This window comes from Tetrao urogallus (genome assembly GCF_951394365.1).
Source record: "Tetrao urogallus genome assembly, chromosome: 1".
NCBI lineage: Eukaryota > Metazoa > Chordata > Aves > Galliformes > Phasianidae > Tetrao > Tetrao urogallus.
In genome coordinates, this window is record NC_136813.1 from 164,113,509 (window position 1) to 164,131,998 (window position 18,490).

General features: G+C 35.5%; 1 protein-coding gene across 1 annotated transcript in view; it reads left to right on the forward strand.

Annotated features, from left to right (window-relative positions):
* The window catches only part of ADAMTS20 (ADAM metallopeptidase with thrombospondin type 1 motif 20), a gene marked incomplete at both ends in the record, with an annotated part of 83,517 nt that overhangs the window by 11,356 nt on the left and 53,671 nt on the right, over positions 1–18,490 (forward strand). The window contains 6 exons of the mRNA XM_079536146.1: positions 33–195; positions 4,309–4,571; positions 15,565–15,648; positions 16,141–16,265; positions 17,105–17,145; positions 17,445–17,550. Coding sequence (XP_079392272.1) covers positions 33–195; positions 4,309–4,571; positions 15,565–15,648; positions 16,141–16,265; positions 17,105–17,145; positions 17,445–17,550 — 782 coding nt within the window. The remainder of the gene's footprint in view (positions 1–32; positions 196–4,308; positions 4,572–15,564; positions 15,649–16,140; positions 16,266–17,104; positions 17,146–17,444; positions 17,551–18,490) is intronic.

The following is an 18,490-nucleotide window of genomic DNA, read 5'->3' on the forward strand; positions in this document are numbered from 1 at the left end:
AAGAATAAAGCAATTACTTCTCTTACTTTCAGATGGGCACCTTTAAAGCACATGATGGTGAATATTTTTTAGAACCTCTGATGAAAACGGATGGAGGTGAACATGAAGATGAGCATAACAAACCACATCTTATATACAGACATGAAGAAATTAATAGAAAGTATCAGAAATCCCATAAACCTTGTGAAGTTTCAGGTATAGTCACTTTCATTTTCAATGCAATTTTTTTCAAGTGTTAGTTCTCATATTTAAAAAAAAAAAAAAAAAAAGGCAACTTGCCATTTTAAGACATATTTTTCTCCAGATTGTTTCACTAGACCTCTATGTTTTTCTCTCACATAATTTTGGCAAGCATTACTTCTTTTCCTGCCACTGGGTAAATTTAAATATAGGAGGAAATAGGCACGTAATGGTATATCCTTGTGTTTCAGGAACTTCTCTCTTGATTTGTTTTTACACCATACATATGTTGTTTTGTATGTAAACACTTAAAGGGTAGATCCCTGGGAATTGCTGTTGCTTACAGTCACAAAAGTTAATATGTTCTTGCAAACTTAAAGAATAATTTGAGATGTATGTCCTCCTTAAGAATGAAAGTATATAATATTACCCATTAATGTAGATGTTTTTCCTTTTGGATATTTTAATAACATATTCGTACTACAAAATACATATTTATAAAAAAAAGCAAGGGGGGTAATTTAAATGTGTATTTTAGGATGTGTCACAAGTGAATGGTTGTACTTTCATAGTGTCATAGTATGTAAGTTAACTGCTGAGTACTGTAATTTTAGAGTGGGAACATATGCAGAGAATGGGAACCTGGAAGTAAAACAAAAACCTTCATTCCTCACAAGAAAGTGAGTAGGAAGCATCATGTCTTAAACGAATGTGTTTTTTAGTAGAGTGGAAAACTTCAGAGCTAGTTTTCATGGTTGTGAATGTGCTTTCGTAGTCAGAAAGTGTTGTGCTGATAGAAAGTCACCTGGAGCTTCTATCAAATTATAAAAGCTACACAGAAGAGCAGGATTAGGAAGAACTGATAATATGTTTAGAATTTGTCTATGAACAGAGGTGTGATCTACTTAATGTTGCCAGTTTCAGTGTAGAAGCTCAAGCCTATATGAGCAATGATCTTAACCTTTGCTGTTACAGTAGTGCCGTGTTAAAAGTATTTCTTTATTGTCTAAAACGTTTTCAAGTCCAGTGAGAATAAATGCTTTTATTTTAGTAGAAGTGTACAGGCTTCATTTATTGGGCTTCAGAGAAAATACTGGAGGTGGAGACTCAAAGAAGGAGAATGCAGGTTAAATTTTGTTCAGTTTGGCATATAGAAACACCCTGTCTAATTCCATTCTACATCTTACATGAGACTGGAATCTGCCTTTATGCATTTTGAATCTATTTGCATTTCAGAAGTGCTTACACAACATTGGGAGCATCTGAAGAGAATAAAATACCAAATTTTACCTGAAGGAATATCTGGCCAGATGTTTGAAAACGCAAACTGCAGAAATAGCATTGTTTTGGCTAATGTTGTGATCTAGGATTTTTCCAAAATTATACTTCGTACACAGAATGTGTTGAAAATCCTGCTTTTTTTGTAGATAAATAAAGCTACAGTTATGATTGTCTTCCATTAAATGAGCTCCAGTTAAAGACTTGTTTTTCTTCCTAAAGCTCTGTATTTTTGAAAGGTGGTGCTACCTATTCATAATTGCCACTTAAGAATAAAGAGCAAAGCTTTGAATAACAGGAAGCTGATTTTAGAGCCAATTTATTAATTTTAAATGATAGATACATACTGAACCAAAGCAGAGCTCTTTTAGCTGAGTTGAGTATTGTACAATATGCCAGTATTGACATATTGTAGAATAGTACCAGTATTAGCAACTACTGCAAGAAAAGCATAAAGAGAATAGTCAATTTCCCTGTTTTATGTGTTGTATCAGCTACAGAAGACTGAGCCAGGGATTACTGTCCAATTACTATTGGGGCTTGTGGGCATTGCAAAGGAATTCATGAAGGAAGAAGTATTAGTGTAGTATTTTTGTCCTAAATAAGATATTTCTCTATTTCACTGCTAGCCTTGTTGAGTTAGTCATGTTTTTTTCTTAAAGGGGAAAAGACTTGTGGTCATAAGAGTTGGTTCTTTCATTTAGTGCATTTTGACAAGTGTATATGGAAAGGCTTTCCATGTGGAAGTAGTATGTCTAAGCTAAACATTTTATGCTTGATCAGGATGTGACTTGCAATGACAATAGTGATCCATCTCATCTAACTCTAGATATTTTACATCTGTGTTAGTCATCCTTCTCCTCTTTTTATATTTGGAGGAGAGAAAGGATTGCTGGCTCTGGTTCATGTGACTTATTTTAGGTATGCCTTTTAGGGTAACATGATTTACTACATGGAAATGTCTGTTTCACTGCAGTGACTATAAAGAGAAGCTGAATGATTAGACATTTTAATGTAGATGATTTCCATGACCTGTTTAAAAAAAATCATGAAAATCATTGTATATGTCTAACTTTAAATCCCTCATCCGTTTTGTTGTTCAGAATTGTTTCCTACTTATTCATTGATACAATACTGAAATGTTAAATCTTTTGTCTTGACTTGTTCTACCTTTACAGCATTTCCTAATGCTTTTCCCAATCTCTGGTATCTGTACATCTAGTTGTTGTTTTTTTTTTTTTTTTTTCTTCCCACACTGTGAGTGAAATGCTGCTACACCTTTGAAGTCTTCTTCAGCTCATCTTCTTAGTTTGAAATTGGATCACAGTGATTATTTCTAAAGTTGTCTAGCTAATTTTTCCTCACTTTTTTTTTTTTTTTTTTAAATCTTTCTGTCAGGGAAGGACATCTGATACATTTTATACTCATAAATCCTGTTTCCTTAATACAGGAAAATTAGAGGAGTTTGACATAATGATAGCTATATGTTGGCTATTGTTCATTCTCTTGTTGTTTTTGTGTTCATAAACAAAATGAGTTTTATTTAGTGTAGTACTGAAGTTGTCTTGTCTAGTCCGCAGATTGGTCTTCAGCTCTTAAGTATGGGTTCTGGTTCCTATTTTTTCCAATGTTATGAAGTTTCAGACTCCTGTGACGTAATAGATGAGTGTGTTACTGCTTCAGCTGGTTTTCTTGTATTGAGTCAGTCAGTCTGAAAACATCAAATATTTATAGGTACTCACTAGCATGGTCTTTTTCTATGTCAGCCCTTACTTTTTTCTATTCACTGTTACTGATAATAATTCTTTTTGAGTTGCTATTCTTGTATTTTGTGACTGTCTCAGGTGACTAGTCAGCAAACTTCAAGGTGTTTGTCTCTACTGTCATTTTGATTTAACGTTGTGTCTTGACTTTAATGGGGACAGCTGACATCTCAGAAGTAGATTAAAGCTTAATGAGGAGGGCTCTTCCACTAGAAGATGAAATATGTAATATTTAAATCCTTTCAAAATAAGAATGACACCTGAGTCAGGATCTCTTAAGTTGTTTGAAGAACGTAGTTGCTAAGGATTGGCAGCTATACTCTGGCAGCTTCTGCTTAAAAGGAAATCTAGCTTCCAGAAAGATAATAGGGACTGAATCTGAATGGATGAATACCACTTAGGCACTTAAGTTCCAGGGAATAGTGAGAATTCAGGTATACTTCTCATCTAAGTGTTTTCTTGTGGGCATTGCTGAAGTGACTGACTGATCGAGGCGTGAGTTTTCTTCAGATATCAAAAGCCCCTGAAGGTAGCAAATTGGGAAGTGCTGAATATTGAGATGTCTCCAAGCTGTATCTTTTAGACTCTGATTCTATGCCACAAATATTAATAGAGCTGTCAAGAAAGTTACTTATATTTATATAGCTTTTTTCATATATAAATGATGTCAGTTCAGGACTGGAGTCTAGTCTTTATAGTTTGCTGTTGTTGGTTTTGTTGATGTTAAAAGGCTGTGTTTGAATATGGCTATTTCAATTAACTATTTTCCATTTCTTTCATTGCTTAAGCTCTAGTGCTTATTTCATTCCAGCCTTCCTGTTTGGATTATTCTGCATTCTAGGAGCTATATAATACTGCTGTCTCTTCCTAACTAATTTTTGACATTGAATCCATATATGAAAAAAGCTGTATGATAGTGTTCAGGACATCTAATTTATGTTCCTTCGGTGTGTAATATATTTTTATTCTTTTACCTGTTCTCCTGGAAATAAGTTCATAACTATAATTTTGTCTACTTTAGACAGAGTTGCATGTCTATTTTTAAATTTAGAAACTGAATTCTGCGTTAATTTTTTTTATATTACAGAAAAGGAGGTGAAGAAAAGCACTTTACTACATCCAAATGTCAGCAGCTTAAATGAGGAGAGAAACATTTTATGGAGGTCTCCAAATTTAGAGCATGCTTTTAAAAATCTGACTATGGAGGATGCTGGCAATAATCCACATTCCCGGAAAAAACGTTTTCTTTCTTATCCAAGATATGTAGAAGTGATGGTTACAGCTGACACCAAAATGGTTCGTCATCATGGACAGAATTTACAGCACTATGTATTAACACTGATGTCAATAGTAAGTAAAACTTAATAAGTACTAGCAATTTCAGGTTTTTTTTTCCTGTTTTGATGTTTTCTCTTATGCAACTTCTGTCTTCTGCTTTCTCTGAATTCTGTATTAAAATAGATTCCGTAAACAACAACAAAAAACAAGTAGGGCCAAAACTTCAGATTCTGCCTTTTCAGTTAAATGTAAATGAGGTGTGTAGTTTAGAATGCTTGACTAATTTTCTGATTTGCTGTTACGTTAAAAGAATGGTCAAGCTCCAGTGAATTAAGAGTGACTAATTAAAGCAGACAGAGGTTAAAAGGTATCGTGAAAAAATGCTTGATTATGGCAGTCCTAGTTTTTTCAACTAACTTCAGATTGATATGGGTCAGATTTTAAATTGACATTATTTGTTTCAAGTAAGAATTTAAACAGCTCAACTAAAAGTCACCTCTTGTATCATTTCGCAGCTTAGTATAAGCTCAGTAAAATCAAAAGATTTACTGTGACATCTGTTTAACTGTTTGGTTTTTTTTTTTTTTTTTTTTTTTTTTTTTACTAAAAGGTGTGCTAAAATATTCTGTAGAATTACTTCTAGATCTTGTATTCTTTTGTCTGTCAAAAAAGTTAAATTTCTGTGAACTGCATTTTGTTTGGACTTGCGAAGAAGTCACACTTTTGGTCTCCATGGGAATACCTGGTTTAAGTAAGAATTAATCACTTGACCATCATCTTGTAGATGAGCTGAGTAGCTCTATAGTTTCCCCTAGACACAATTAATTGGTACTAGGTACTTCTGTGAAGCAAATTAAGAGGTGATAGGCCTTGAACTAGCTGTCAACTGACATTGGACTAGCTGAACTAGTCCCAGCTGCGGCCTCACAAAAATGTGTGGGTCTCACGTAGACCATGTGTTACACCTGCTAGTTGTATGTTGATGTCTAATATGTTGTCTGAAATGACATACATACAGATAGGTAGGTGTCTGAACTGAGTTCAGTGCATTGTCACAACTATCTATCCAGCTGTCAGCAGTAGAGGTGCTGTCACCTCCTATACAATGTAGGCATCTAAGTTTAGAAGTTTTAATGTCACACTGATTTCAAGCAGGAAAGCTGTATCCTTTTTGAAGTGTTAGGAGGAGGGGCACGGGAAGTTTTTTAGGATGAAAAAGTTACTTTTTTTTCCTTCCTTTTGTGCACATTACAATGAGATTAGTTACAGCAGTGCTATACTAAGGCTGCTTTTATCCTGTGCAGTCGTGTTGTATCTCTGTGTCCTACAAAGAAAAGAATGTATTTCCAGTGTATGGTTAAGATCTATGTCATACTTAAATAAAACTTCCTTTTTTTGTGGAATTTTTTATGATTTCAGAACTATCACTGCACAAAAGCAGAGTTGGACAGAATTTTGTTGAATTTCATTATATGACATGTATGCCAAATCTCATAATTTCTAATAATTTGGTAGTCTTCTGAATTTTTATACTGGTAGTGATGTGAACCTCTAAATTAATGCCTGACCACAATAAAATAAAATCACTATTGGAAATTTTTTTATTTTTTTTTTAACAAGCTGTTTGGGAATAATTTAGAAATAATTTATTCTGAAGATATCACTTAGATCTTTTTAATAGAGCTGTACTAGAAAACAAAGTAGTCAAAGCATTATTTGAAAACAGACTATTTTTCTACAAAACCCTGCAGTGAGATGAAATAGTATTTTGTGTGTAATTTTCATGAACTGCTATTGTGATTATGGCTAATTATTGGTCTAAAATTTTTAACTACTTAAAGGAAACGCTTGTTTCTGCATCTGTAGGAGTCATACATTCGACCACTACTCCTTATAATGTTTGGTTTTCTATGTCTTAAGTAGTTAGTTTCTACTTGCTGAACTGCTGCTAATGAGTCTATGGAACTCTTTTTATGATTAACATTAAACAAATTTGTACTGAGTGAGAAAGACCAGCTATTTGCTAAAATACCTTGACTTCCTGCTTGCAGTACCTGTCTATATTGTAGAACTTGGGCTTAGGTTTGTTGCTGGCTTTGAGGTAATCGAAAACAAGAAAAAGGCTGCACCATTAATGTGAATTTAATATGGTATTCAGGAAGATGTACAGCATCTGGCAGCAGTTACTCCATGTGTACTTCTACTTGTTTGTTTCAAGATTACCGTTAGGAGCCAGGTTTTTAAAAACTTTGTCTAGAAATGTGTGGCTTATATATAAAATGTGGAACTTAATAAAAATATGAAATTAGATCCTAATTCTGAATTTTTTTTCTTCACAGTCCAGTTAATTTTACCACTAAGAATATGAATCCCAGCTTAGTGTCATAAAATTGTAGAACTGTTTGAATTGGAATGGAACTGTAAAGGACAAGTCCAACTTCCCTACCTTGAACAGGAACACCCACAGCTAGATCAGGTTGCTCAAAGCCCCATCCAGCCTGACCTTGAGTTTATCCAAGGATGTGGCATCTACCTCATCTCTGGGCAACCTCTTCCAGTGCATCACAACCCTTACTTAAAAAAAAAAAACAAAACAACAACAACAAAGTTTTGCTTATCCAACCTAATCTCTCATCTTGCTTCAAACTGTTTCCCCTTGTCTTGTCACAATAGATCTTGTTAAAGAGTCTGTCCCCTTCTTTCTTATAGCTCCCCTTTTGAAAGGCTGCTGTTATGGCTGCATGGGGCCTTCTCTTCTCCAGGCTGAACAGCATTAGCTTTTTCAGCTGTCTTCCTAGGGGAAGTGTTTATCTCCTCTACTTCTTTAGGAATTTCAAATGAGATCATAGAATGACAGAAAGAGTTGTGAAGGACCTCTGGAAGTCTTAATTCCTTACATATGTTTGTGTTACTTTGTGTTTACTAGCTCTGTTTGACAGATTAATATACCATCCTCATTCTCTTCCTTCTCTTGTCTCAGAGTAGTAATGCTTCAGTAAGCTAGTAATAGATGTGGAGAATAAATGAATACCACTCTTGGATATGTAATCGGTATCAGAATTCATCAGTATGCCGGTGGATTTTTCTTGACCCACAGCCTATTAATGTTTGAAATGCAACTCTTAGTCTTATTTTCTTACCAACAAAGGGAAGAAATGAAACTACTACATTCTATTCTTTCTATCATTGAACAGGTAGTTAAATTTTAATAATCAAAGCTGGTACTCGTCTGTTCAAGTGACTTCTGATGTTACATGAAATTGCCAGGTTGATGGCATTTTGAATGTATCAAGCATTATTCTACTTATTCCAAAACTTCTAAGGATATCCAGTTTTGGCTTGGGTTTTAAACAAAACTAAAGTTTAAGCATATATATCTCATTAAATTTTAATGGAGTGTAGGTATTTAGCACCCAAAAGAACCCTTGAAATCTTGATCCTTGTTTGCTTTCTCTTCATATTTTAGTATTAACAAAACCAGCAAAGTAAACTTCCTACTATAGGATACTCTTTTATGGATGGAAAATGAGAACTGAAATGTGCTGCTGAATATTTTTAGAGTTTGAAGTGTCTTGTCACTCATCCAATTTGACCTGTAAAGGCTTAACTCAGTGTGCAAGTAATCCCATTGAACCAAAGCTGGGAATGCATTTTCTCATTTCTTTTAGACTGCATAAATCTTTGCAAGATGAGTGTTCATAATATTTATTCCATCTTGGAGATGTTTGTTATTGTTGACTGAAATATGTATTTAAAAGTTGAAAGATGCTTTTTGCCATAGAAAGGCTTAAGACTTTGTGTTTCAATACAAAGATTTTCATAAACAGTGGCATTATTTAATGTGAAAAGATGAATAAAACAATCTGTGACCACTCCCCACATTCTTCTTTGTTCTTCTAAATGTTGTATCAACATAGAAGTAGATGCTGTCTTAATAGGTTTAGTAGCTGGAGGACTCTGTCCTAGGCGTGTTAGATTGTAACAGTTCAGAGCCCCAACTGTAAATCTAGATCTTAGAAAGCAAGCAGAGCAAGCAAAAATTCACTAAAGCGCTGGAGTTTACTATGAAAATGCCAAGAACCATTTCATTTTTGTGATATACTTTGTGCACTAATCTGATTTTCTAATGTACTGTATATGTATCATTTCTGTAGACTTCTTTGTCTATTGTTAGTTTGCTTGCTGCAAGACCTTTGTAATCTTGACATGTCAAGAAAACTTGACATGTAAAACCACCTGCAGTACAACTCAGTTGACCTGCTAAATGGGGGAATTGGCTGCTTGCCTGCTCATGTGAATGCCAGATCTGGGGTATGGGAGGAGAGTGGCCATGTGTTCAAAGAAGGGATTGAGACTGGATCAATTTAGAGCACTTAAATTGTCATTGTACTGTAGAATCATGAAAACCTTATTATTCAGTAGTAAAGCAGTATGATCTTAATATCACCCGGTTCTAACACTATTTTATGTTGATCAAGACTCATTCTTAATGTACTTTGTACATCTCTGTGCTGAGAGACTTTATTTTTCCCCTGTTTTGTTCTTTGGTCTGTTCAGATGTAGGAGGTTATAAAAATCTTGAAAAACCATTGTCATTTTTAATAGCATTTTATACCTTCCATAATTCACTGAGATATAAAACAGAAAGCAATGAATGAGAGCTCTTACCAAGAATACTAAACTTACATTTCTGAACTCAAGATCCTGTGTTGAATTTTTTTTCCCTGTTTACTGCTTGATGTCTACCAATCATGTATCTTGCTTTCTTTTCTCTCAGATTAGTGTATGTGAACATAAATTAAGAAGTATTGAATGTTAGTGTAATCCTAAGTGAAAACTAGAGAGCTGGCGCAAAGCCATTTGTTTCTTCCTTAGGCTCATTCCCCTATTTTTTCTTTTGCATATATAAAATCACATGATTGTATTTTCTGTATGATGTTGTTAAAAGGAGGGTGGCTATTACATTATTAACCAAAAAAAAAAAACAAAAACAAACAAAAAAAAAAAAACACAAAACCCCAAAAACTAGAAAGTTAAATGGCTTGGGGTGGATGGGACCTTAAACATCATGTAGATCCAACCCTCCTGTCTTGTGTAGGGTCATGAGCTACTAGGTCCTTAGGCTGCCCAGGGCCCATCCAACCTGACCTTGAGCACCTCCAGGCATGGAGTATCCACAGCTTCTCTGGCCAACCTGTTCCACTACCTCACCACTCTCTAACTTCCCCATTAACATCTACTCTCAATCTTTCCTCTTTTAGTTTAAAGCTGTTCCACCTAATTCTGCCACTATCAGACCACGAGAAGAAGTCTGTCTCCCTCCTATATAAAAGCTGCTTCAAAGTACTGGGGGGCTGCAATGTGGTCTCCCCGAAGCCTTCTCCAGGCTGAAGAAGTCCAGTTGTCTTAGCCTTGCATTGCAGGAGGGGTGCTTCAGCCTTCTGATTTTCTTTGTGACTCTGGATCCACTCCAACAGTTCTCCATCTTTCTTGCGCTCAGGCCTGGATGCAGTACTCTTGATGGGAGTCTCACAGTCATCTCTGTCTCCCTACTGGCCATCCCTCTTAAATGCAGCCCAGGATACTGTTGGCACTTCCAGGCTACACGTGCACACTGCTGGCTCATGTCCAGCCTTCCATTCACTTCCATCCACCAGGACCCTGAAGCCTTTCTCTGCATGACTCTATAAGTATCTATAAGCTTATAAGCTCTATAAGTATCATTTAAACAAAAATTTGTGAGCTAGATTTCTTGCATACCTTGACATACAAATGTCTTGATGTAGGGAAAAAAAAGCCTACTTTTTTCATACACTGACTGCTCTTATGAATTTTCCAGCTCCTGCCTGTATTTCAAATGTCTTAGTGCCTCATAGTGCTGTGAGTCTTGAGGTCCATCAAGTGAGACAGACGTGGAGTTTTTGTAGCATGTTAGCAAGCATATACTTTCACATCTTTACTGCTGACTGCTGGTAGTATTCTTTATTACTCTTGTTAGTTAGCTTGTTGTTGTTAATTAGATATTTGTTAGTATTTGTCTCTGTACTGTTCATGTCAGTAGACAGGTTCAAGATCTGTCCCCATGGTGAAGCTTCAGCTGTGTTTAGTTATAGAAAAGGTCCACATGGAACTTTTGTAGAGATAGGAGATGTTTGCCAAACAATGTTCCTATCTTTTTTTTTTTTAATTTTTTTTTTTAGTAGGCTCTCAAGGCTAGAAAAACCTCTGTGTGGTTGTTCCTCGCAAAATCATCTTTCTTTCAGATACTAAAAAGAAGCGCTTTGACATCTGAGTAAGCCTTTAAAATAGATATGTTTGTTCTTTTTGCCTTTAAATGGGAAGTCCTCTGGAACATCTTGAATAATTCAAGGAAATGTTAGAATGGAGAGGACATACAAGTAGTAGGAAAAAGTGGTCAGTCTGAGGTACGTAGGTGTATTTGTGCAACTTTCCATAAGAAATTTCTATGTTACTTCAAATAAAGCAGTTTTATACTGGAAAGGTGGATGGAACAGGTTGGGAGTAACACTTGCAAAAATAACACAGCTTTTTCTTACTTTCTCTCTGAGAAGCAATAAATGTTGTGATGCCTTCTTTATCTCATGACTTCAGAAAATTCAGGGGTATTATGAAATATATGACAAAATCAGGATATGACAGTGGAAGAGGTGAAGGAGAAATGCTCCAGATCCCAGATATCGTGCATCCTTTCAGCACTAGAGTGATAAACAGGAGATTGTTGGAGCCTGCACTAGACACAAGCCAAGAACTGTTATGAAATTTCTTTTAAGTGATATGAATATGTTCTCCTGATATGGTGGTTCTGTGTAGCAGATCAGAAAAGGAAAAGCAGTCTTGCGATGCAATTTTCAGAAAAAAAAAACCAGCAGAAATTCAATTATATTTAGGTATATCATTCATTTTCCATTCTCTAGATGCACTTGCTCATATTCTAGCCCCTTTTCTGAATGTGGCAGTTTGCAGTGATTCACAGTCTCAGTGTAATGGACAGCTACTACAGGGTCAGCAAGAAAAGTTGCTTCCAGTAGCCTGACAATGACAGCTGGTAATGACAAGATCCATCTTGTAATCTTTGGGAATTTAATGAAAACAAAAGCAATGATCCTTTCACTGAAAGATAACTATCTTCATCATGGTTCTTGGTTTCTCCTTTCTTTATTGTTTTGGTCTGAGCTGTTGTTCTGTGGTGTAGATGCCTGTATCAAGAGCATGAAAAAATCTCTCAAAAGTTAATTCCCTTTGTCTTGAGCATTATCTCCTTTTGTGAAGGCTGAATTTAGGTTACTATGGAGAAGGTGGGTCTGGAAGTTGCAAATAAATAGTGTATTCTATCAAATTCCTGTCCATTTCATCATCCATTTTATGAATGCTTCCAATAAAGAGGGATTTAAAGAGATGCCCAAAGAATATGAGAGCAGGGAGCACTTATCCTCTTTTTTTTGATAAAGTAAGAAATAATGTCACATTTGAGAACTTTGCTGTTTTCTGCATTCTGCATTAATCTATCATTTCAAGTCTCAGCTGGTAATTTTATCCTGTATGATTCCCTAGGTGAACCTTGGTGAAGGTTGGCTTCCCTAGGTGAAGATTGGCTTGTGATTTTAAACTCAGGATTTTTCTTTTTGCATGTATTCAGCCTGCCTGCAGAAAATACCTTACATCACAGGTAGGGGCATCTCATTACCAGCACAGTCTTTTTTGCTCCATCTTCCTAAAACAGCATTTATAAGTAAATGTTTGAAGGTCCTGAAAGTGCCCATGAGACAGCATCTATACTTCGACTCAAACATGAAATTAATAAAAGTAATGTTAGCATTTAGGTTCAGTAGATCCTTACCAGTTTTTGGTATGTGAGAAAGTATGTTTTCGATTCTGATAAGATTCTTGTCAGAACTACTGGCATTATTTCAGACCTCCTGTATGCTCTAGTCAGACGTAGACAGTATTTAGATGTTGAATGTTGCTTAGATGTTGCTTAGGTATGGTGTTGAAGATTCTACTACAGACGGTCTTTGGATGTGCAAGGCGTGTGTTCTCTTGGACTTAGTCTGATGCATCTTCTCTGATGTATGAGTAATTTCCAATGGCTTCTGAAGAAATGCTTTGCCCAAACATTCTTCATGGACACTGTCAGCGGAGGGAAAGGAAGGAACCTGACTCTGCTTTTCATGCTGCGTTCTTTCCATCTTCTATTTTCAGATTTTGTTTGCAAATAACTGATATCTGTTGAGGTTACACAACAGTAACAGATTTCTCAAAAGCCTGTTTCTGTACACAAGGAATTGACTACAGTAAGGATTAAGAATAAGAAATGTGACATTTAAATCTTAAGAAGCCTCCAATTTGGACTCTTTCCCTAAATCCTTCTAGCCACCCAGGACTAAAAATGGGTTTCTTCTTATATACTTTAATACTGGAGGCCTTTATGAAACTGAAGGGTAATGATGCAATGAAGGTTATGATAGTCCTATTTTGGATGCTTCTGGCATTATTTGTTATCAACCGAACCTAGTACACCCCCCCTTCCAGTCCTCTATGACTGTTCTAACTGGAATAAGCTCTTGTAGAACTGGGCAAATCCTATACCGGTATTTGTCCAATGTATGCAGCATCACTTTACTTGACAGTGAAATATAACTGTTTCCTGAATTTCAGAGCATTGTGTTCAGAAGCTAAGACATTCTTAACTGGATTGATTTGTCTATTTAATTGAAAGATATTTATTTTATTTCTAGAGCAATGCATGTTTCAACATGAAGTAGTCTGGCTTTGTTATCTGCTCTGTAAAAGATCCTCCTGTTAAGATTGTATGTGTGTTACCCTGTGTAGGTTTGTGCTGTAACGAGTTGTCTGATTATGGTTTAGATAGCCCTTACGTCAGCTGAAGTGTTAGGAGAATTCTCATGGGCATCTTCTCCCTGTAGAAGGCATTATAAACCAAAGACTCTTGCAGGTCTCATCTCAGATTTCTCTTTGTCATGATTTTGGAGTGCTGTATCAACCAATTTTCTGTTTTTTCTTTGCTGAAGAGAAGTAAAACTTGGAACAGTTGGGTGTAATTAATCTCATACATCTCCTAGAGATCTAGTCTCCATCCATTGTAAGTGACTGAAGAAACGTAATTTATCATACTATTTTGTTTGAAAATACATTTTATCTAAATATGTATCTTCAGATGGATGCATCTGGATCATTCTGGTTTGTCTGTTCTTTTTCACTGACTATTGAAGGAGTCTAGACAGATAGCATAATGTTAGTTACATGAGATGAATGTAACAGTGTTATGTTATTTTAATAGGGCAGTTCATTCAGGACAATGCCTAGACTGTGATCTTTCCTGAGAAGAGTTAATATATAGAAATATTCTCTCTAGATTTGTTGAAATTGATCTCAAGCCATAAAAAAAACATTCTGTGCTTGATAATTTGTGGTAGCTTTGATAGTAGTAAAATACTGGTTCACTGCATTCAAATTCAGGAAACAATGTCTGCATAAATTCTCTTATTTACATTTATAGTGCTTGAGCTATACAGCTGTAAAGACACTGTAAAGACTAAAGTCTTTTGAATGTTCCCATTCCTAATTGAACTCTTCAGCGATCGCTCAAGAGTTGTTCCTCAGAGTAACTGGACATTTGCTAGTAAGTAACCAAGAATGGAATCCTTTTGGAAGGAGACAATAGATAGTTAATGTTTTCCACATGGATTGCAAAGCTCCGACTATTTCCTTGCTATTGAGTCCTCCGTATCTTGCTTGTCTGTCAATGAAGGAATGAAGGATGATGCTGCGTTTTGCACTCTTATCCACTTTCGAGAACAGGATGGTATGAATCATGGGGAGCCAGGGCTCTGTCATTTCCAGCTTTTAGCAGAATAACTTGATTTTAGGTACGTAGCATTCACACACAGGACTGTGTCTTCGCAAGCAGTTTGAACCAGTTGAAGTGTAGACTAAATAAAAGTACTCAATTCTGCACCATTTCCTCTGTCAACACTCGTGTTAAAGAGGCAGCACCTGTAATGAGATCACGTTGGTCAATATAATGTGACACACACACACACCAACCAAAAAACTAAAAAAACTATTCAGTTTGATCAATTCCTTTTCTCTTTCCTTTTGTAGCCTTGTAGATATAGTCCAAGCCAGAGTGGGGGAAGGTCAGTGCTTTTGTGGTTAGTGGACGGCATTCATTTAGATATGGCTTAATTGATAGCTGCTTTAAGCCAAATAGGGAATCCATGTGGATGAGATGTCTGAAGCTGTTATTGAGAGTGAATGAACTTTTTTCTGCCTTTATGAAAAATAGCTTTGGTTTACTTTAGTAAATGGAATTGAAACATAGTTTTTACCATCTGTCTGCAACATCATAAAGTGCCCGTTGGCTATGTAAATAAAATTTGCAAATGAGGAAGAAACTTTTGTATGGTGTGTCAGGTATATTTTCAGTGCTGCCCTGCTTATATTAAAAGCAAAGGCAAAAGTTTATTGGTTCCCATATGATTTCTGAAATCCTGTAATATTTTAGGTGTTGATTGCTCAAATCATGTGCATAAACCAGCTTGTGTCTATGATAGTTCTGCTGACATTGCACAGACACATTTCTGTTGGTGATACTTTATCAATAATCTACAGGTCTTACAATACATTTAAATACATTTACTCCACTAATTTAATTAACATAGTATCTAAGTGTTTCGAAATAATATGAAGTTATAACTAGTTGGATATTTAATAACTGCATTTTTAACATATAGGAAAACTATTGCTGGATAATTATTTAGAGAATAGCACTGGAAAACATCAGATAAATTCTGACCGTGGTGTGTGTAGTGTGAGACATTTTGAGGTAAAATCATAGTTTAAAACCAGGCGTCTACTTTGGGTTTGTTACCAAAACCCATGGGTAGAAAGGCAGAGATGGATGCCTGAGGCATCTACTGCATAACTGCCTGTTATTCTCTGATAATTCATTTGTGTGTCAACGTGAAATGTGATTTGTCAGATGAATTTAATATTCTAACCATCTGATTTTTTTCCTCTTTAGGTTGCAGCAATCTATAAAGATTCAAGTATTGGAAATCTTATAAATATAGTTATTGTGAAGTTAATTGTAATTCACAATGAACAGGTAGGAAAAATATTTCTTAAATTTCAAAACGTGTGAATTTGCCTTATAATTCCAAACTTTGAAATCTTTTACATCTATTTTTTTTATTTAACCATATATTTACATTGCCATTTATATCTACATTACTCTAGAAGAGAAGAAACAGCAACTTTCTTAGAGGGCTTTTGCTGAGAGTTTTCAGCACTAACAGAATATTTTTAATTGTAAGAAGTGTGCATTTTTCTGGTGTATGTTTTAATATTTATTTATCATAATTATCTTGCCACCCTATTTTTCTGTACCTAATACGTGATGCATTGATTAATAAGATGGGTTCTCATGACTGATTATTTTTAGCTAAATTAAGATCCTGATTCTGCAAACAAATTTGTGCCAGTGGAATCTTTCTGACTTCCTTCCATAGTTGTGAAGATTAAGGCCACAAATAACAAAATATCGAGTGCAAGTGCATGAACATTACAACTGTTTTTTTGTTTCTTCGATATTCCCTAGGAAGGACCAACGATCACTTTCAATGCAGCTACCACTCTTCGTAATTTTTGTATATGGCAGCAAGCACAAAATATTTTGGATGATGCTCACCCTTCTCATCATGACACTGCTGTTCTTATCACTAGGTATGGTATTGAAAGAGACAATTAGCTGGCTAGGTGAGACAAATGCTTCAACTTTTTTCTTACCTCATCATATTTAAATGTTCACTGATAAAGTTTGTAGTTAATTGGAGTGAATGAAGAATACCTTACTCTTCCCTCACCCCAGGTGATCACTAGAAATTTAGACCTGAACTTTTTAGAAGGAATTAACGTCTTTAAACATTGTACATGTATGTGACAGGGTCATGGTGGTGTACGTACAGAAATTAGCCAATGCTAATTAAGTGATGATTGGTGCCTTATAAGCTAGGCATAATTAGAACTATCAAAAACTCACAAATGGAAAATGTTAAATACTGTGTATTTTTCCTGTACACTAATCTCAGTGGAACCTCTGATGCTCATTTATTGAGATATATTCTCTCCTGTTCCTTTTAATTTTTTCTCCATGTTCAAATTGGACGCATTATTTTGCTTAAAACAATGTTTGATATGTGCCTTGAATTTTACATTATTTTTGCAGCTGCTCTACTTTATGAGGTGGTGTCATGTATACTGGAATCTGCACATTTTCAGCAGCATTTTACAGTCACATGTTAGAGAAACAGCTTATCAAGTTTAACAGCATAGAGAAACAGCTTAACAGTTTATCAATTTGTATTCTTTGCAAGCTAGATAGAAAGTAATTCTGTGGGCTTTGGTGAATGTAAATCACTTCTTTCACAAGAATGCAAATTCTTAGAATGGACTGCAAAATTAAAAATTTAGAATTGAGATTTGCTATTGCTGTAACTAATGTAGCATCAGTGAAATACTTTTAATGGAAGTATTTTTCATTTGCTTGTAATTTTTCTTTTAAGGGAAGATATCTGCAGAGCTAGAGAGAAGTGTGATACTTTAGGTGAGTTACACTTTTTCTATCAGTATGATTTTACAGCAAAATCTGTAGGAGGATTTTACTGTAGGATTTATGAAAAAAAATCCAAAAATAGATATAAAATTTAACTGGCAGATGAAATCATTTCAGAGCTGTTCCACACATACTGTCATCTTGGGTGGTAGTTGGTTTTGTGTAAATCTGGTTGCATAGCTTACGCGTGGCTTTTTCAATTCATGTGCTGTAGTGTTCACTTATAGAGTCATTCCTTCATGTTAAAAACTCCTTCTATTAAGCTTTTGTAAAAGAATTCAATTTTCCAGGTTTGGCAGAGCTAGGTACAATGTGTGACCCACTACGCAGCTGCTCTATAAGTGAAGAAAATGGATTAAGTGCTGCTTTTACTATAGCACATGAGCTTGGGCATGTGTAAGTACCTATTTCCCAGCAGGTAATTTTATTAAATTTCTTTTGAATATGACCAGTTTCCAGGGATGTGTTGTACTTTTCCAAGGGTGAGTAGAATGTCTATGTACTTTTGGAATAGTCAGTGGTTTTGGCTCTTGCAGGGAGTCAGCTCTGCCTGCCACCTAGAGATATAGAAACATGAGATTTATAACCTGGTCATTGGCTAACTGGTATGATGGGAGGTACTGGATTTATCTGCCATCTTTTGTCCTTTTATTGTATCAGCTGGTTGGGACACTGGAACAAGTATCTTAGATGTTCAACGTAGCCCTGTTAACTACCTGCATTCTAGCCATGGTAGGAGTTTAAGAAAAAGCTTGTGATATAACACAGATATATTCTTCCTTCTGTTTGATCCTTTCAGAAAACAATAGAGTAACAAAGAGAAATACTTTACACAGAAAAATAAGAGGAGATGACAGCATTTTATTTTATGAAGCATACCTCATCAGTGATGGCAGAAAGATGCTATACTCTAGCTCCATGAGGCATGCCACAGTGTAGGTAACAATGGCATTACAGAGCTCAGTAGCTAGCTTGTTGGTTTTCATTCTCCTGGAAGTTCATTTAGATACATGCCATTTATCATGTTACTTAAACTGAGTTATAAAATACGGTAAAATATTTGTTGCATAAAATGATGTTGATGGGCTCTGTAGTTATCGTATACTAAAAATTATAAGCTGAACATTGGGGCAGTCTTGAATATTCAGTTCAGTAGATGGGTTGTTAATTTAAAATGCCATACTCCCAAAACACTGGGATTTTTGCTGGTGAGTGAAAGAATTACACAGCTTTAAAATTCTTATGTATTCAGTGTGATTGCCATAATGTCAGATAGTCATAAAATGTGAGTTCCATTGCGGTTCTAAGGTATATTCAGACTTACATCTGGGGCTTT